The 20,275-nt window shown below is 46.9% G+C and overlaps 1 protein-coding gene across 1 annotated transcript; it reads right to left on the bottom strand.

The window, feature by feature from the left end:
• Nucleotides 1-5,712: 5,712 nt before the first annotated feature.
• NPM1 (nucleophosmin 1) lies at nucleotides 5,713-16,818 on the bottom strand. The gene is made up of 11 exons (XM_079319428.1): nucleotides 16,660-16,818; nucleotides 15,930-16,009; nucleotides 13,856-13,975; nucleotides 13,064-13,157; nucleotides 12,243-12,346; nucleotides 11,717-11,778; nucleotides 11,213-11,267; nucleotides 10,014-10,103; nucleotides 9,061-9,162; nucleotides 7,029-7,103; nucleotides 5,713-6,062 (listed from the first exon to the last, which is right to left on the bottom strand). The coding sequence occupies exons 1-11, from the start codon at nucleotides 16,721-16,723 to the stop codon at nucleotides 6,024-6,026; spliced, it is 885 nt and encodes a 294-aa protein (XP_079175554.1). The 5' UTR covers nucleotides 16,724-16,818; the 3' UTR covers nucleotides 5,713-6,023.
• Nucleotides 16,819-20,275: the final 3,457 nt, after the last annotated feature.

Below are 20,275 nucleotides of genomic sequence, written 5' to 3'. Positions count from 1 at the left end.
TGGGAAATTCCACTTTTCAGCCTTTGCACTGCATTAAATCCTAGGGCTTGGCTCCTTGGATTTATATTCCTCTATGGTTTCACTTTTCCCTAAAAAAGAAATTAAAAAAAAAAAAATCACAAGCTGTTAAGCTTCAAAACTTAATATTTCCTTAACTTGGAGCTTTTCAGCTCAACAGCTCTTAAACACAAAGCTCTTTGACTGAAGTCTCCTGAACGAAGCTGTCTCCAGCAAGTCACCATCCCCAAGCCCTGTCTGTGGGATGAGCCATCCTTCCCCACGCCACAGCACCACCCTGGGCTGTGCCCTCTGCCCCAGCTGCTGGCTCACAGCATGAGCAAAGCCACCCACATCCCCACAGTAGCACTGCCAGGGCAGTTCAGCCACTGACTGGTGACATCCCAGAGCTCTCATTGCCCTCTGCCACTGCCCTCAGTGGTGGCACAAGTGAGTGGGTGGCTCTGGAGGAGCTCAGGGTGGGCTGTGAGACAGGACACTTTCTGAAAACAATGATGGAAAAATCTGTCTTTCTACTAATCTTTCTGAAGAGGAACTGTAGTCACACTTTACATCAGAGCAAGAATTCAAAAAACATCATATGGGTGGATTTACACAAAAATCTACCAGAACATAGCATTTTCCTGGAAAATCAGGGGCACAGATCAGTAAAGAGACATCTCTGAAGTCCCATCCTCCTGGGGCATGCACAACCATCCCCTACAAGCAGAGCTCCAGGCAGCCGGGGAGGCACAGCAGGGCTGTGATCAGCATTGGCCAGCACACCACAAGGAGGGAGCAGCCATAGCTGGGACACAGGGACAAGCAGCCCAGATAGGGCACAGGGATACAGGAATCATGTCTGCAATGGTGTGCAGGCTTTTCCTAAAGACCAGGGACAGGCTGTGCTGCTCCAACAGGGGGAGACTGGAGGAGGAACTGAAAGGAGAAGACTGGAAAGTCTGAAGACCAGTGAAGGACTAAGCAAGGACAAAGTTGCAGCAAAAGGTAGAACTGGGAAGGAGCTGAAAAGAACCATTTAGACCCATGAAGCTAGAGGGAACAAGTAGAAGCATCTCTTCTAATTCAAGACCTTAAAAATGAAGCCAAGACCCCCCAATGTCCCTGTGCCCTCTGGACTGGTGGGTGTCCTGCCCTACAGTGGTTCCATGACATGGTATTGCCCTTAGCTACAGCCATTTAGCTGCAGTTAAATAGTTAAAATCTATTTTCCATGTCAAAACTTGGAAGGAAGGACTTTAAAGTATGGGAAAAATATTTCAGGAACAGGGAAGAATGTTCTGAACACCAGAGATGGCCTTATTATCAATTTGAAAGCTTTCCTCATTAGCTGTAGCTGTGCAGTGGTTATGGTGTCCTCACAAACATTTACACCCAGGCAACAGCTTTACACCACTCCAGCAGGGCCCAGATAACATTCAGTGCCTCAAAATAGCACCAAAAGGGCTGCTAGGAGCCTTTCATCAAGGACATTCCTGGGAAAATAGCAGTTACAGGCGTTGGGACACTGTAAGGAGCAGTGGGCCAGGGTTCATGAACAGGATAAAGGTGGCTGCAGTGGTGAAATGCCAAGTCAATACACCTTCAACTTTTTCTGCAATTATTACTTATTAAAAAACCCCAAAAAACTACAAACAACAAAATTAAGGTAAAACCTAAAGCTTAATTTGAAAATGGGCAAGAGAAACTGTTTTCTCTTAACTACAGTAAGTCAACAGAGGTGGATGGGGCTCAGCAGGCTTCAGGCCTCAGCAACTGGTTGAGTAAGACTGCAGGACCCTTCTGACAAAATTACCTTCAATTAAAACAAGGACTGTTTCTAGTGCCAGCACAAACCAATTCCTTGAGGTGAGTCAGGTGCATCAGCTCTGAGTGGCCTGGCTCTGCTCCCTCTCTTGGCCATTTGCAGTTCCAGTGGGGTGGGGCTGTGCCCTTGTCCTGGCCAAGTCTCTGGGCAGCAGCAGGCAGTGCTGGCACAGCCAGCTCAGTGTGGTAGGCACTGCCCTGCTGAGCTCCCCTCCCATTCCCACTTTTGAGTCTTGGACACCTTTATCCCCTTGTATTCATTGTCCTTGCTTGTTTTCTCTGGGATCCTTTTCCCATAGAGGCTCTCACGGCTTGGTCAGGGAGAGGTGACAAGTGCTGGAAGGGGAGGAGAAAGTTTCTGCAAAGAGAAGAGCAAAACTCATCTTCATACAACTGGACACAGGCCATACATTTGGTCCCCACAGCACACATCAAATTAACATTTGATATATTTGATTGATTTACTTGGTCCCAATTAGGGACTTCTTAAAACCCATTTACACATAAGACAATCCAGAGGCAGCCACTGAAGAACTGATCCAGCTCAACACAGAACTGTTCCCAAAGAGTCCAGGCAGGTACAGTAGGGAGCAGCCAGCAGGGAATTCCCCGAGTTACCTGCAATGGAGGACAAGTCAGGCCCTTCAGCACACCTGGTCACCCTTCAGGCACATCTGCAGGCCCAGCATCCCTTCTCCTGCACCCATGACACTCTCAGCTCTCCTTGTTCACACTGAGAACCAGGCTCAGACAAAGCAATCCTTAATAAATACCAGATCACAAAACCTCTAAATCTCACTCAACACCACTGATTGCACTTGCTGCTGCTTGCCAGAGCCTACTGCCCACTAGCCAAGGGCAGGAATAAAGGGGCTGTGCTCCATCCAACACTGAGCTCCAAACCACCCCATTCTTTTGCAGCTTTTTCTGACATATCTCAGTGGGATCCAGTCTTTAACACCCTTCTGGGAAAACAGTGAGGAGAGCAAGGATCTAGGTGCTGGTTCCACAGAGAGGGAAGGAAAAGTTGAGAGTTTGGCTGCCAGTCAGTCATGGCACACAGAGAGAGACAGGACATGGCTCGGGGTATCTGGGCAGAGCACGAGCTTAGCCCCTGAGGGACTGTCTGGGTGGCAAGGAGCCCAGAACCACCACCCATCCTGGCCCTGCTTTCCATTACCTCAGCCCACACACACTCCCACCCTCCTGCCAGCCACGCTCCAGTTGCTTCTCTCCAAAGGCTGCAACAATTGCTGAGCACAGGCAAAGTGAGAGCCTCACACTCATCACAGCCCCTGGCCTGTGCAAAGGCACTCTGGAAGCTGTGCTGGATCAGGGGAGCAAGCAGAACCCCAGGACAGACCTAGGGCAGCCACAAGCACTTCTGAGCACCCCTAGGGACCAGGCACAGCTGCTGACAGGATGCTGTCCTCCTGTCATCACCTCTCCTGCAGTGAGATGCCAAGAGACACCAGAGAGGTCCACGCACATGGAGCAGCTGTCAGCAGGCAGCCCTGCATGGTCACACACGCCCTCTCAGCTGGGTGGCCTCCCCTCTGTCCCACACAGACACACCAGCACCCCAGTCACTGTAAGGAATGGGACATCACAGAAGGAAATGAAACATGAAAAAAGCCAGGATAGACTGCTGCCACAGGGAAAATTCCCAAAGGAAAGGGGAAGGCACTCTTACCTGGAGAGGGGTTTCACCATCCTGTAAAGGAAGTAAAGCTGTTTTCCCATCACAGCATGAGGAAATAGCAATGGCTATTGCAATGTGCTTGGCTGTGGAGCTCCATGTCCTCAAATAAGCCATCCTCAAGGGCCAGGATCACAGAGAGCCTTAGAACCCTCAACACAGCTATCAAAACACTAAGGCTTTGTTGCCACAATTACCATGGCAAGAACATGTTTCAGCTCTGCAGAAAGTCAAGAGCAGTACTTCAAAAACCCACATCTGGTATTTGTCTTTTCTCTTTAACAGGTATTTTCACATCTGAGCTTTTTTTAAAATCAACCTTTGAGGCTCTGTTCAAAGTGGAAGAAGCTGGCAGCTGCACATGAATATCCAAGGATACAGCTGTAGCCAGTCATCAGATGGCCATTCCCAAAAGGAGCCAGGTTTGAAGATGTGGTCAGCACAACAGCAGAGGGTGGGACATGGCCCCAGGGCCAGAAGTGGGGCAGCAACCACCCCTCACCACTCCATAAACTCTAGCAACAGTGGGGGATCTAACAGGGCCAAGTGAAGTTATTTTTATGCCAGGAGGGTGCCTCAGAGATGCCTCATGAGGTTCAGCAGCACCTGAACTGCACCGCAGCTCAGCACAGCACTGCCATCATCTCCAGAGCTGCCCACGACCTGCTCTGGTCAGTCACCTCCAGACAGACAGCATGCTGCCCTTCCCTAAAACTTGAATAATCTGAATATTTGACTGGCTAGAAAGCCGCTTGCTGAAATTACAGTACAATTTTCACTTCTTTCAGCCAAAATTGAGGGCAATTTTGCTTAAATAAGTCTGTCTGTGCCATTAGCTCTATTTCACCAGGGAAATCTGCTCTCACTTGTGCACATGACATCATCTATTGACATAACCCCACCAAAACAGGCATTTCAAACCCTTACACTCTGCCATTTCACATACTACTATTATACTCGGGCTTAAACAAATCTTTGACACCATTTTGCTTCTCTACCATGCACCTTACTTGGCTTTGTTTTCCCAAAAAAATGTTTCCTTCTGGAGATTTGCACTGCTTTCCATTGCACCCAGCTGCTCAACTACAGAAGCTAACAGTTTTATAACAGCAAACATAATAAATTCAGTGGCAATTTTACAAATCCTACCTGAACATCATACAGAATCCTCAGAGCAGTCCCCATGCCCCAGCAGCACAAGCCAGGCTGTGCTCACAGGTCCTGCAAGGCCACCTCCACAGCACGCAAGTGTCCAGGCCCCTGAAGTGGGGAAAACCTCACCCTGATTTACTCAGGGGGTTCCCTCTGCAAGAGTACAAGTCACTTGTGAAGATTCTCAAACACAGCAAGGATTACAGCAATTTAATTGTTACCATACAACTGTTTGAATGCTTTGTGAGTATTCTTGGTCTCCCCCCATTACTGCAGCTCCTGGGCGCAAGATGGAACAGTCATTGGAAGTGACAATATAGAGACATTACATCCATGCTTCCCTTCACATGGAAGCCCTTACAACCTCTGGGGTTTTTAATTCACATAACAAGATCAGCCCAAAACTTGAACTCTGGCTCTTAGTATCACGTGTAGACCAGAGGACCTGAGAGGACTTCCTGCTCTTCTAAGCTTTAGGATTTGCTGGAGCTTAGTCTCAGCATTCCCAGGAATTTACCCACAGGCTCTGAACTCACCCAGTGAGCTCCCTAGGCTCACCCATTATTCTCTCCACAAAACCCTCTCAGGAGTCATTATGAGAGGCAACATCAGACTCTGCAGCTCCTCAGAAAAACAGCACAGCCAGCAAATCCCAAATCAAAAGTATTCCATTTTACAAGTGGAGCTCCAGGCCCTATAAACACAGCAGTTAGAGAGAAACCATAAACCAAAGAGCAGTGAGGCAGGTCAGGAACTGAGATGCAGGAAGGGCTGGTTTAGGCAATTACACAATTAGTGGTCACTTCCAGACAAGAATAATGCCCTGCTTGCCACTCCAGTCTTCTCACCAATCATGTGCTCAGTAGCTGCAAAGCTCATGGAACTGGAGTTGTTTTTGAAGCTGACAACACACGAGGATAGTTTATGTGTACCTGGTAAAGAGAAGTAGCTAAAATACTCAAAGATAGCTCCTCAGAGAACTTTGTAAGTCCTTAGAATGCAGACACTCCTCACCCATAAAAAAAAAGAAACAATAGTACTTTATTAAAGTACTAAACTTTATTTTTTCCACAATATATTTAGTCTCCCCACCATTTCCATTTGTCTGACCACCACCGTGCCTTATCAAAACATTCCATACATACTTAACATGAAGCTGAGGGTGGAGTCCCATCTTTAAAAACTAAACAGGCATTTTGGACAACACATTCTTGGCAAGGTAATCTGGATGACATTTATCAGACACAGGAGGGAAAGCTCTTTCAGCATTTGTAAAAAGAACAGCCAAATAATGGTTACAGAAGTAAGACTGCAGATTTTAACAAACTGTTTAAACTGCCTTCTTTTCTTACAGACTCTGTCTCCACTGCCAGAGAGCTTGAATGACCTGGAAGTGTAAACAAAAGTTAAGAAATTGAAATCCATTCTTAAAAATTATTTTTAGTTTACTAAACTTACTTTATAAAATACTGACATTAAATTATAACAGAAATACATTCCCTTCAGAGAAAACCAACTTGAAAGCATGACATTGGGTTCTTCTGCTAAAGACTGTTATTTACACTGGTCACAGTAGTAAGAATTCACTGAAGGTGAGGGAGAGGATGGGTGTGGACCAGAGAGGCAAATATTGGCTGAACTCTGGCTACCCTGGCCAATGCCACAGCAGCCCCAGGAGCTGAGGCTGACTGCCTTGTGACATTCCCTCAGGAACAGATCCATGTGTCCTTCAGACAAGGTTACTCTGAACCACTGAGAGAAGCAGGAAAGCATAAGCAATTCTGTCATTGCAAAAAAAAATTAACTTGAAGGAATTTTGATAGGGAAATCTGAGACACATTTTCAGCTTAGTCTGTGTTAAGTAATAACTAATTCAGAAACTTGCTTCCTGGTACCACCTTTTGGCTTGTGCTCCTTTTGTTCAGTTGATTCTGGGAGAGAATGTGGCAGGAATGCCACAATCTCCATCACAAAACAGTTCCCCGTCCCAGACACCCCCCCAACAAAGGGCTGAACACCAGACTGGCCTAGGTGGCCAGATTCAGCAGCAAGGGAAACCACAGCTCATTTCCTTAGCCAATATCGTGCCAAAAGGAAAATTCTGTGGGTTTAGTAAGCAAGAGATAATTTACCAGCCATATAAAAGCTGGAAAAATGTAATAAAATATTCGCTTTCCCTTCTTAGCCAACTAAACCCTTAAAACCATTCCCATATATTTAATCTGAAGTATTGTTTGTGGTTTGTAAGCTTTTGAAACAGTCTAAAGCTTGTAAAGATTAAGAAGTGGAAAAGAATCCCTAATTCAGGTTATAAAAGTTTTTGGACTTTATAAGCTCCAGTGAATTCTGTTACCTTCTGGTCCTCCGTCCTGAAGCAGTTCTTAACATAGTTGGCAAATTTGGGCTCCAGCTTAGGAAGGGTAGTCCCCTATTTTAAAAGAAAGCGACTTTAGGATCTGCAGGTCATTTAATAAATAAATAAATATTCAAAAAAATAACCTATCAAGCTCAAACCCCTTTGCAACACATGTGGAATTTGAACTCACCTTGCAACTTCCCACACTCATCTGCTTTAAACCATTTTACTAAGTTTGTTTTCCTACCACACCCAGGTATTTCTCACAGAAGTGGCTCCACACTGAATTGCTGCCCAAGACTTTGTTGATGTTGAAGAGCACAGCTGCATTCATCTCTTCAAATCACCTTGTTTGTAATGCTCAGCCTCGTGTTGCTCAGGTAAACTGGAATTAATTCTGTATTTATGGGCTCTTACTACAGCACATAACCTGAGACCACCCACCCTTCATGGGAGGTTTTCAGCTTTCTAAAGCAAAACATCAACTGACCTCCCACCTATCCTTCAAAACTAATACACTACTCATTAACACACTACTTCTATTAATCTGAAAAACTGTTGTAGAAACATTTCCTTGTAATCTCTGGCATTGTCTTTGTACATGTTCAAATGTACAAGGCACATTCAGTTAATAATTCATAGATACAGGTTTGTTATCTTGTCTCCTAATATCTCCAGGGAAAATAATGTAACATGCTATTTTAGGAGACATTTATTTTCTTTTACATGTCCCAAGAGAAATACTTCCCCATTTCTCAGGTGCATCAGTTGAAATATCCCATGCCAATTAGGACAGCACACTTAGCTGCTACTTAACACACTGCACAAGACAGCAACTTTCTGTTCAAATGTAACAGCAACATGAGGAATATTTCAAACTGCAATACTGCAACAAAAAGCCTGGATTTGGCCACTGCTTTACTCATGCTTCTCTCTTCCTGTCACCTGCTCAAGAGTTCTGTTCTAAATCTAGTAAGGGATTTTTTAAGCTGTTACTTGCTGGCTGGCAGCTGGAGTCCTGTGCACATAGAATGCAGACACCCCTTCCCTTCCTAAAGGATGCTCTAGCACCATCTTGATAAAACATTACGTTAAGCTCCTTGCTACAGTGCTTAGACAGCATTTCCCAGCAGAAATCCTCCTCAGCACTAGATAAATTCTTTAGGTGACTTTTGTTTGCCATTGTATGAGGTTAAAAAGTTTATTATCTTGAACTAAAAAACCCAATCAGCAAACCAACAATGCTTCCTAGCACCCACATCAGCAACTGCGAGGCAGCCCAGCCCAGCACAACACAGCCAGGCTTCATGCTCCCCTCTGCTCCTAGCACAGCCCCTGCTGCCACATGCACCTCCCATCCTGCAGTTCTCAGGAGGAAAACAATCACCTGCTACACCCAACCAGCCTACCACTGCATATTCTATTTTGCACTTAAAGAGCAGCTAAGAATACTGACAGTGCTAGCACCAAAGTGCTGGGCAGAACTGTGACAACCAGAGGAGGTGACTGCCCTGAACCCTCCATGGATGAAGCATCCACTGAGGGGAAACAACCCCAGGTCCCTCCAGGAGGCAAATCCTTCCAGGTCTGTAGCTGTGCCTCAACTCCTATCACAAGCACCTACCTCCCTCTTCTGGAGGTTACTGAGCCTTACAAGACACAGACACTGCTTCAAGGCCAAGGCATTCCAAGCATGTGAGAACTCACTCCACTTTACAATAAATATCACCAAAGAGTTTCTGTGTTTTTGTTCTTTGTTACTTTTTTTAACTTGAACAGAGACAGTTCACCAAGAAATACCAAACTGCTAATCAGCACTACTGGAGAAACACACAAAGTGATTTTCTTTCTCAAAAGCACAGAGGCTTTTTACCCCAAAACTGTTTTCATTTTTCTGAGCTTCAACATCAACACACACTGATAGTAAGGGCACAGCAATCAGCATTGTAACCATTTCTTAAATCACCAAATTCTTCTCACCTGCAAAGTGTAAAAGTAAGGCTGAGAAACCCAATTTCCAAAAACTCACCTTATCTACAGATGCTTGCATTTTTGCTTTGATCTCTTCTAATGACAGAGGGACTTTTGGTGTTTTTGGAGATAGGGTTTTATCCTTCTTGGAATCTGGAGTCTGAAAAATCACTCATTTCATTAGTAACTTGCACACAAAGCTACAGACAATATAAGATAAATTTTATAAAACTGGCTATCACAGAGACCACATAGTTTTCAAAAAGTCACAAAATCTATATTCATACTTCCCACGCATTCCTTCAAAGCATGAGAAAGAACAGTTTTTAAGTCTGGAGTTATTAGTTAGCTTAGCTAGTATCTTATGCTTCTGAGCAGGTATCTGCACAGCTTTGAATAGAAATGAAACCAAAAATAGCCAAAATATTGAGTGATTCAGAGTTTACTCCATATCTGCAGCCAGATGAGGTCATGCTTTAAAAGGCACACCTGCAGTGCTGCTCAGATGCTGTCCTGCCCTGCACCCCATGCTCATTTCTGTCTGCACCTTCTTGGCACCATGTCTGAGCACATGCAGCAAGGAGAAGCTGCACAAGCAGCAGGACACAATTCCAAAGCATTGACAAGGAAAGTGCCAGTCCTGCAGTGGGACCAGAGCCACCTTGGCAGCAGCAACTTCCAGTGCTCTCCAGTGGAAACGCACCTGGCTGTCACCCTCTTGTACAAGGTGCTGCACAAAAACAATACACTGAAGCGTTTCAAACCAAAGAACTGTCAACATTCCTGAAGGGCACTATGTCTCATTTCACATCCTGACTGCTCTGGTACACATTGATCACTTAGGTGTTTCACAGAGAACATGAAGCAGCAAACAGTATTGTCAATTTGCTTCATATTAAGACTTAAAAAACCTAACTTGGATTTTAGTATGCTGTCTGAAGTTGCCATTAGCAAGAAAACTCACTTCCCCACTGGAATAAACTTTTGTTTTACTCAGCTGTTTTCACTCACTTTTGATTTAGATGCTGGTGTGGATGGCTTAGAGTCTTTTCCATTCTGCTTTGCTTTCTGCATATTTTTTCCTGCAACCTCACGAACAGGCTGAAAAGCAAGCACACAAGTTGCTTTGTCAGATGAACTGCAAGTCAACTCAAGACAGCAAGTTACAGGAACCCAAAGGAAAAGTTCTTGGTGCAGCACAGTAACATAGCAGGTAAAGCTCTGGTATAATACCATACAACTATGTGGGACTCCACCTGTGTTTTCCCTAAATAGACACCTTTCCTTTCATATCAACATGCAGTCTCTGGGGGCAGATACTGCTTTAAAATTAAAGCCTGGTGGCACTGCAGTTCTATGACCTCATTCAGTACTGTCTTTTTTCTGTAACACAACCATTACGTCATTAGGCATTTCAACCAGAAATATTATCTGGGATGTGCACAGGACATGATACCACACACATCTCAGAGATATGGAGTCTAAAACTCCTATATAAGTCAAGGGACCATTTTGTCAGTAACCCTAGACCATTTACCACATGGCAGGAATCTGCAGTTCAGACTGGCTTTACCAGGCCACTGTGCACCATCACCTGTGGAAATTCAGTAGGGACAGAGCAGCACATTGGGAAGTCAAACATTCAATATCTGTTTTTAAATAGTAGGTGTGAACATAAAAATTCAAGCCAAAGAACTCAAGAAGAAGCAAATGCCTCCCTCCCTGTGCAGCTGCCCTGCCTGCACACTAGCACACCAGCAGATGGCCCTGATGGATCAGCACTTCCCTCCCAGCACTGCCCTGCCTGCAGCCAACCCTTCCAGGGCACACAGTTATTTACTGCCTTCTGCATCCAAAGTCTCTGAAAGGTGCTTTCCACAGCATGCAGGACTGGAATGCAAAGCACAACTCCCTTGGAGCAGGATTTCATCTGCTGCCCAGCAGCCATCCAGGCCCACCCCAGGCTGACAGCTGCATCCCTTTACTGGTAAGGCCCAGTCACCTCTTTGCAGCCAAACAAAGAAAACTGAGACTGGATGGATGCACATTCACACTCTCAAGAGCTCTCAGCCCCACTACAATTTCTTTACACAGAAGGAGCTAAACCTAACACATTCCCCGTTCACACATTCCAGAGAGCTGTGCTCAAACTCCTTGACTTAAGGGACTACCTGCCCAATTACTCTTGTATCACAGCATTAGCCACTTACTTTCTTTATTGGTGCTTTAATTTCTTCCTCATCATCCTCTAAGTCATCCTCATCACTAAAATTAGAAAGGAAGTCACTGACCATAACTCAAGATTCACATTAGGAACTGATCTTCCCCCTCCCTCCCAATACAATGTTTTATTAATGAAGGAAGCAAGCAATCTTTCCGAGTTTACTTTATACTTTAACACATGGCTAAGTGCTAGGGGGGGCAAGCACTACCCTTAAAGCAGTTAAATGTATTCCCTCCTCTTCAACACTGAAGGGATATATCCTACGGACTTCCACTACTACAATTAGAACTTAATGAGTAACAGGAAGCCAAGCATGACAGATCTCAAGAGCATTAATTTAGCTAGGATTGTATATAAATAAGGCAAGGATGCTTTTTCCTTAGCCAAGATACAGAAGCTTTTTCACTTAGCATCCAGTTATATCACACAATCCATGTTCTGCAAGTCAGCCCTGTATTTTAAAATACATTATCAAAACAAGAATACATACTCATCATCATCATCCTCATCTTCATCGTCGTCCTCATCATCCTCTGCCAATTTCGGTTTTTTCTTTAAAATATAAAGTGTGTTAAGTGTTGATACCACTTTGTGGTAAGCAAGTGCTACTGCCATCCAAAACAACTGTGGCCTAAGTGCAAGGTACTTTCCATCACTTTAGCTAAACCCAAAGTTACAGCTGCCAAGTCCAATGCTCCTGAGAAATTCCCTGCATATCCTCACCACAGGAACCTTCTTTCTGTAGTATGGCACTTTAATCAGCATTTACACTCTTGCACTACACTGATGTTTATACCAGAACCTGCACTTACTGCAGGGCACAAATTTTCCACAAAAGTAGCAATTATATCTATACCTCCAGCAAAACTTTGGGGACTTTCTGTACTTTACTACACTTCAGTAATTTAGAACAAAATAATCCTTCCCCACTTACAATAGCAAGGCATCTAACTGCCTCCTCCTAGAGGCAGCACTGACTGAAAATGCCGTGAGCAAAGTGGCTGCAATCCATGTACCTGTGGTGTCTTATTGCCTCCTCCACTTGCTGGTCTCTTTGTTGAAGCATTGACAATTTTTGCATCCTCTTCCTCCTCATCTGATTCCGGTTCTTCTTCTAGTGCTAATAAAGCCAAAGCTAAGTGTAAAAATCTCACCTTCTTTAACAGCATAAAGCGAGACTGCTGGTAAGAAACAAAGAGCATCACCCACAACTGAGCAGGTTTGGTCCGCCTGAGGTGCTGAACTGACAGCAGGAAGCCTCCCACTACTGAGCTAACCACTAACTAGAAGGTTTTCCAGCTGATTGAAATAGATACTGCAGGGAAATCCAAACCAGGTGAACAGGCACCCACACACTGCTTGGAACACTCCTCATACACAGACAACAGAAAGTCAGTAAGAATGTTTTCTCCATTCTTAAGGAGATACATTTGAAAACTAGCAGAGAGAAAGATCAAAGACAATTCACAAAGGAGAAGGCTAGTCCTGGATTAGCTTAGTTAAAAATCAGAATTATTTTATGGGCAGTCTTCTCCCACTCAGCTGATAAGCAGAGAGGCTACAGTGGGACACCAACATCCCCTTCTAAGGGGAAAAATCAGAACTGAAATTGCAAGGCTGACAAATGACCCTGAACCCTACAAATTAAGTGGCAAGCAAGGGCATGCAAGCACTCCTGAGCTTTTGTCCTACAGCCACTTCATGGCATGGAGGCTGTGTCAGAGATTCAGAGGGCCAGCAGCAGCAGAAGCAGTGCCTGAGGCACAGCTGCACATCCCTGAGCCCTGCTGGTGCCAGGCTGCCCGTGGCAGGGCTCAGCAGCAGCAGCCATCCGTACCTACGAGGTGCTGACCGCTGACGTACACCGGCCCCGAGCCACATTTCAACCGCAGCACCACCGGGGGCGTGATCTCGAAGCCACCCAATGAAACCTGTGGGACAGAGCACCGGGGTTCAGGCCAAGCTTCCAGGCACAGTGCACTCAACACACACCCCACCCAAGTGGAATGAGCAGCAGCAGCTGGAGACTCCACGGCTAACACAGTTACTGCAAGCTGCCATTCAACAGACTGCTCTGCAAGCATTAGAGTCAACTCGGGGTCAATAAGCCACCAACAGGGGCTCACTACACTCAAGTGTTTATCCCAGTTACAGCACACCAAGGCCAGACCAACACATTTGTTCCTACTTGGCAGCAATGTCAATTTGAACATCATCCATCCCACCTGCCCCAGCACTGTGTAGTTCTACCTGTACACTATCAGCAACTAAATCAAACTACATTCCAGACAGCAGAATATACAACAGGGTGCCCTTAAATCAACAGAGTAACAATAATCTTCAGAGTTGCCTAAGAGCTTGGGATCTGCAGAAAAAACTAATTGTTCTCATCCCATGTTTAAAGAACACAACCTGAAGATGCATCTGCTTGCATGTGCCTAGACTTGTACATATACAGATGCCATGCATAATCACTAGCACTTAAAAAACGTGTAATTTAAACAAACCAATTCTGTTCAGATGACTCAAGTAACTCTACCAGACACAAAAAAGATTGACCCAAGCCATCTCAAACTTTTCCCACTAGATACCAAACTTACAGTAGATTTTCCCAAGTCTCTGCACTTACTGTAGGCTGCACTGACATTTTCAGAGATGCCAGTACTACTTTAGTAGGGTTGCCTTCATAGTCCAGTGCTTCTGCTTCTACAATGTGTAACTCGTCTTTGGCTCCAGCTCCTAAAGTAACCTGTGAAGTCAAGAACAGGGCAGTTTGAGCATATTCACAAATATTTGTACATATTTTAAATGCCATTTACTGTTCTGCATCAATTAGTACTGAAATTTGCATGTCTGGCTACAAATGATTCCATCAGACTCCATCCCAAGCCTTCTCTACAAGAGACAAACTTCCACAGTGCACCTCCAGGCAAATTTTGATGACAGTGAAATCAGGTCACTTGCTGCTGGATCACTGCACTAAGGAGGCAGTGACAAGTTCAGTCAGCTCTACAGCTGGTTTAAGGAAGGAAGTACAAACACATCTTCTCTCTACAGAATCACAGCCTATATCCTTCCCCTTCCTGCCACATTTCATCTGCCAATTGCTTCCCTTTACCACACTGTGCACCTTTGTTTATTTGACATTCACTGGGACTCAAGTTCAGCTGAATACTGTGATTTATGCACATGCCTTTTGCTGGAATTCACCACGGACCGAGAACTGCTGTCCTAAGGCACTACTAAACCAAAGCGCCTGGATCCCTGAGTAAGAGAGAGTAAGAGGCACTTTCTGAAGAATCAAAACTCATAGCTGCAAGGAGACAAGCGTGTGACAGCCAGTGGTCAGGTCTGAAATTCCAGTTCCCTCAGACAGAACTACCTGCAGAAGCTGTGAAAACCAAGAATCCCTTATACTACAACTCCTCCCAACAGAGTGCACAAGGCTCTGTGTTTCCTCTCCTAAAGCCCAGACTAAGAAAGCTTTCAAACTCCCACAAGATGTGGGTGTGAACACTCCAGGCAGAGGCACATAAGTTTTCATTCTACAAGAAAAAAATAAACAGAAAAGGAGCTTTGAGTAAAACAATACAATCCAAGTACCACTAATTTTATCTGCAAAACAAACATTCAGATACAAGAACTCTGCATGTGGACTTGCCCTACATATTACTGTTGTAGCCTTCCATCACAAGGAATTGTAATCAAGAACAAATGCATTCAACTCAATGTCAAATGCAGGCTGCACTTTTTGCAATATACAAGGATGGAAAACACACGACTCGCATATTAATACAGAAGTAGTTTAAGTAACATCATGAAGTATCTGGAGATCATTATTATGCAAATGACCTACAGAAAGCAATTCTGCTGTAGACATCAGTCCAGAATTTTAAGACTCTCTTACTTGCAGGTTTCAAAGTATCTCCTTGCATTTCAACAAACACAGCAATAAGCAACAGAGATGCTACAACTCTTCAGTTTCCTGTCTGTTAAGATGAGGCCTATTATTGTTCTGCTAGCCAAAAACACATGGTCAGTCCAGAACAAAAGCCAGTCTGTATCTGACTTGTGTGGCACCAGAAAGCTCCAATAACTTCCCGGAAGTCTGTTAGATGAATTAGCTTAAAGAAAGATGGAGTTTCCCCAGTTACATCCTTGGAAAGGGCAAACCAAGGACAACAAACCAAAATAAACCTTCAACTCTCTCATTTGGATTTACTTATTTTAGGTGCTTCTGGGAAAGAAAAAGAACTGGACTTATGTTTGGGAACACACGGAAATGGTCTTTAAAATCAAGTTTCTAGTAGTCTATAAGTGTGCCTACATATGACTCTTACAAATCTGTCCTTTTTCTCTGCACTATTTGCATTAGAGATGCCAGAGGGTAGTGTGGCATTCAATTCCATTTAGAATAAATTCCATTTAGCCCACTGTAAGTTGATTTTAACCTTTTCCTGTCTTGTACTTGCTTGCTGTCAACAATGAAACATCAGTGGAGAAACTTTTTCAATACAGAAACTATCTGAAATTAAGGAATATGCTCCACTGCCAAAAAGAGGTAATTATTTTTAATAGATTTACATAACAGTTATCAGTAGAATTATAATTGGAGAAATAGATGGCACATTAAAAAACACGTGTTCCATCACAGCACAACACTACATTTAAAATGGAGAGTGTAAAAAACAAAGGCTACTTGCCGTTCTCAGAGACAGCTGATGCTCATTTTCTTCATCATCTACTTTAAACTGAAATTCCTTATCCGCTTTAAGCTCGCAGCCTGTAAGAAAACAATTTAACAATAAGCCTACAGTTTTACAGGAGACGCAAGTATTTGCTGAACGGTTATTCGGCACTTTGCTGCTCCTAGGCCTGGTACCGCAGAGAAGCGGCGGCACTGCGGGCGCGCAGGGAGCGGAACACGTGGGCTGAGGAAAACCCCAGCGAGCGCGGCCTGCTGCCCAGCACGCAGCTCCCCGCGCGGCCCGCCACGGCGAGACCGTCCCGCGGCGGCGGCCCCGAGGCTGCTCCGTGCCCGCCCGGGGCGATCGCGGCAAGGAGCGCACTGCGCTCCACGTGCTCCGCCCGCGGGCGCTGCCATGTGCTCCGCCCGGCGCGCCGCGTCCCTGGGAACGGCCGCAGGCACCGCAACAAAGCGCGGAACAAAGCGGGACGGGCCCGGCCACGTGCGGGGAGCGCGCCACGTGCGGAACGCGCGGGAACGAAGGCGGCGCGCCCCCGGGCCCGCCACAGCGCCCCCGCCCCTTCCCTCTCCCTTTCTCTTCCCTTTCCCTTCCCCGCGCACAGCGGCGGCGCTCGGCCGCCACAGGCCGCGGCCCCGCACGGCGTCCGCACGGCGCCCGGCCCCGGGGCCTGCGGGGGCGATGGCGCCAGCGGGCCCCGCGAGAGCGCGGCCGCGGCGAGCGTTACCGAAGAGGAAGGTCTGGGGGCGCAGGGGGCCCATGCTCTCCATGTCCATGGCGCTGTCCTCCATCACGGGGCCGGGGCGCGAATGACCGACGGTGCTGCGCTGCGGGCGGACGCGCACTAAAGGAAGCCCTGAGCCCGCCCACTCGCTGATATAGCCTCGCGTTCTCGCGAGAGCCGCGCGTCGGGCCCGCCCTTAGGCCTCGCGTCGCCCCCGCGCACGCGCCTACGCGGACGGTGGTCGCGCCCGGGTCCGGGCGGGCCGCCAGGGGGCGTCCCGGGGTGGGGGCCGTGTGAGGGGGCCGGGGCCGCGGGGATGGAGCCGGAACCGGGGGTGGAGCCGGGACCAGCCCGGGGCCGCGGGGCTGGAGCCGGCGCTGCGGGAGGCGCAGCGTTCCGCCCTGGGACCGCGCGACACTTGGGCACAGCGATGGGCAGCGCAGCCTTGGGCCTGGCACGGGCTCGCACCGCAGCAACTCCGGGGCTCCGCTGGCCCGAGGGCAGAACGTGCCAGCTCCTGCTGCAGTGGAACGTGCTCCCCTCACTCTGTGCCGGCAGCTGGTTGCTGCTGTCGTGTTTGACTGAAATAATAAATGAACAAAAGCAGCCCCTCTCCTGTGCATTACCTGTTAGGATGAGCTCCCATCCCCAGCTACTGCTCTCTGTGGCACTGGCTCTGAAGGCCAGGACATCACCACTGTGGGAACCTACTTTTCAGCTGGTGTGTGATGGGACCAAACCGCTTTTAGAAATCTGTCACAACAAAGTTAGAAGTCACAGGTTATTTTATATGTAGAGCTACTAGTCCTGGAAAGACTTGTTTGCCTCAGCAGTGGGAGCCCATCACTGCCCTGGGCTGGGCTCACCATCCACACATCCCAGGCCATTGTGGCCAGAGCATGATCTGCACAAGTCAGGTCCCTTGTGTGCTAATCTCACACTTACCTGAACACTTATCTGCAAAAATAAAAGTATATAGGCTCTTGGTGCTCTTATCTCTCCACTGATCTATAATGTGTAACCTGTAGTCATGTTAGCTTCATTCACACCCATAAAGGAACAACTTTAAATGATGCTGCTGAAAATTAGACAAAGTGAAAAATAACTAACAGTGTGGGAAATTGAAACACCCTTCCTCACCCTTCCACTAAGCTGGCCCCTTTGCAAACAGCAAATACATTTCCACAGGAGGACATGGCTGCTGCTCAAGCCCACCCAAACCCCTGCCCCCAGGGCACCCTGCACCCCAGCACTCAGTTTGCTTGCCGCTCACAAACTGCAGCTCCAGAAGTCCACCCCGCTCTGCTGAAGGGAACAGTGCAACCACAGCATGTCCTCCTGCATGCAGAGTCACTTTTAATACAATTACACTCTTCCATTACGGAGGAAATAAATGTGGGAGGAAACAAAGGACAGACACAGAGAAGCACAGCAGAGGTAGGAAGCAGGAGATATATGCTTGCTGTGCCTGGTTTGGTTCCACAGGGCTTTAGAAGGGCTGCCATATATCATGCCATTTATTATTTCTGCCGTGGTACTAGGACAAGGAGTCCATTACAATATCGATCATTTCTGCTGGGCTCTGTGCTGGGCAATACTTGCCACAGCAGAAAGGGCTTCCAGTGATGTACAAATAGCCCTACAGGGACAGCTAGAGGAAAACTGGAGTTTCCTTAATGGAATTCTCTTCTTAGTGGGTTTGTACAAAACTTAGGAAGTTGTATTTTAAGCATGGTTAAAACCACAGCAGAGTTGTAGTCAAGCAATCAGAAGCTATGGAGACAGTAAAGATTTCCTGTGCAATCTTAATTTATGCCCTGACATGATGAAATAATCTTCAGCTGCCCTGCCCCATGGCTGTCATGTAACCTCCCTGCTGGGCTCCTCCTCCCTTCACTAGTCAACAGTCCCAGTGAACTAAGGGCCAAAGTCTCAACTGGCATCAAAACACCCTTCTTGATCTCAAAAAAAGGTCACTTGCACACCAGAAAATCCAAATATTTCCCTTTAGCCTGAAGGAAGTGCACATTGCCCTCACAGATAGGGCAGCCAGAGGCAGGTGTGAGCAGGTGTTAGCTGCCCCCATCCCCATGAGCTGGGGGTGCCAGCAGGAGCAGTGTGCTTCCTGGGCACTGGGGTGGCACCAGGGACAGAGCCACCCTGCTGGGTGCCAGCTGAACACCCTGCACCTGTGAGAGCTGCATCTCCTGGGGCTCTTTGAGAAGATTTGGCCTCGCATTTGGAATTTCCCTTCACCTCCAGGCTGGTTTGCAGCCAGCTCAGGACAGGGAGCTGTGATGGAGAGACCATCCTTACCTGATTGTCTTCTTTCTTACCCACAGTCTGCTTTTTGCTGCTGACCCTGCTGTAGTGGCACTGCAAGTTTTCTTCATCTTCCCTCTTTCTGTAGTGCCTGTTCCATCCCCAGCTTTGCCTGTAGCACATTGTTCATGCAGAGCTGCATCAGAAGGTCCTTCAGCACCAAGGAATGCTGCTAAGGGGAGCAGAGGGAGGCTGGTGACCCAGCTTCTGATTCTGGCAGCACAAGCTGGTGCTGCTCCATCTCTTCTGTGGTTTTGCATAGAGCTTTCAGGAGATCCTTCTCCTATTAGGGCACAATTTCAGACATACATGTGTAAAAGGGAGGAATGATAGATGAGCCAGGGTGTCCCCAGAGGAGGCACTCAGGTGTTGCAGTGATGATAAGAAGTAAGGTTCCACAGATAGATTACAGGTGTCAGTGTCACCTGTTATCTCAGTAAAAACTGAGATAGCCTGAAATTTCTCTCTTTTTTTTCTTTCTTTTTTTTTTTTTTTTTTCTTTTTCTTTTTTTTTTTTTTTTTTTTCCATTAAATATTCAGTGCAGAATAGCCTCTGGGTCCTGGCCATGACCCTTCCTGGCTACTGCAAAAATTAGCCTGGTCTTGATTGCAACTGGAAGAAAAGCCAGGATACTTTAAAAGTTTCTGTGCCCCTGCAGGCCCCAAAGGTGAGGCCATATCTCAGTATAAGGAGCAGGAGGAGTTTGGAGTTGGGGCTGATGTGTCAGGGAGGGGAGTGGCACTGAAGAGCTCAGGAGCCATGTGTCTGACTGCACCTAACACCCTCTGCAGCTATGCCACATACCCTTGTGCCATAAGCCACAACTCCCCTGCAGTGTCATTTGCTGCTGTGTCCTGCCGCTGTACCTGTTGCCAGCCCAGGGCACTGCTCTGTGTGTGTGTAACCCCATGAGCTCAATCCCAAAATGATGCTCTGCATCACTGCCAGGGTGCACCAGCTCTGCTGAGCACCCACGGGCAGCCAGGCAGTGGGATGGGAGACAACACCTGGAACTGCTCAGCAAAGGAGCCGGTTGTGGTGGTCACTTCTCACATCTGCTCCTCCTGCAGCACAAGCTCTGGAATGTTGTCCTGAGTCCCTTGGCTCCTGCAGGATCCACAAGAGCAGACAGAAGGCCATGGGGTGGGGCACAACCCCATCGTGTCTAGTTCCTGATTTTCCTGTGTTTGTTTTATTCCATTTCTACAGCTTCAGAGCCTGAGAGCAGCTCCATTCGGTGTTTGAGGAGCAGGCAGGGTGCTGGTAGCCAGCCCTGACTTGCACAGATGCTCTGGC

Source organism: Erithacus rubecula, assembly GCF_903797595.1.
Source record: "Erithacus rubecula genome assembly, chromosome: 16".
NCBI lineage: Eukaryota > Metazoa > Chordata > Aves > Passeriformes > Muscicapidae > Erithacus > Erithacus rubecula.
This window is presented reverse-complemented; position numbering and strand designations above follow the sequence as displayed.

Coding starts and splice junctions, on each gene's coding strand:
- NPM1 (XM_079319428.1), bottom strand. CDS start 16,723: ATGGAGGACAGCGCCATGGACATGGAGAGCATGGGCCCCCTGCGCCCC. Junction 11,779..12,242: donor GAGGCAATAAGACACCACAG/GTACATGGATTG, acceptor TATATTTTAAAG/AAAAAACCGAAATTGGCAGA. Junction 11,268..11,716: donor GATGAGGATGATGATGATGA/GTATGTATTCTT, acceptor TTCTAATTTTAG/TGATGAGGATGACTTAGAGG.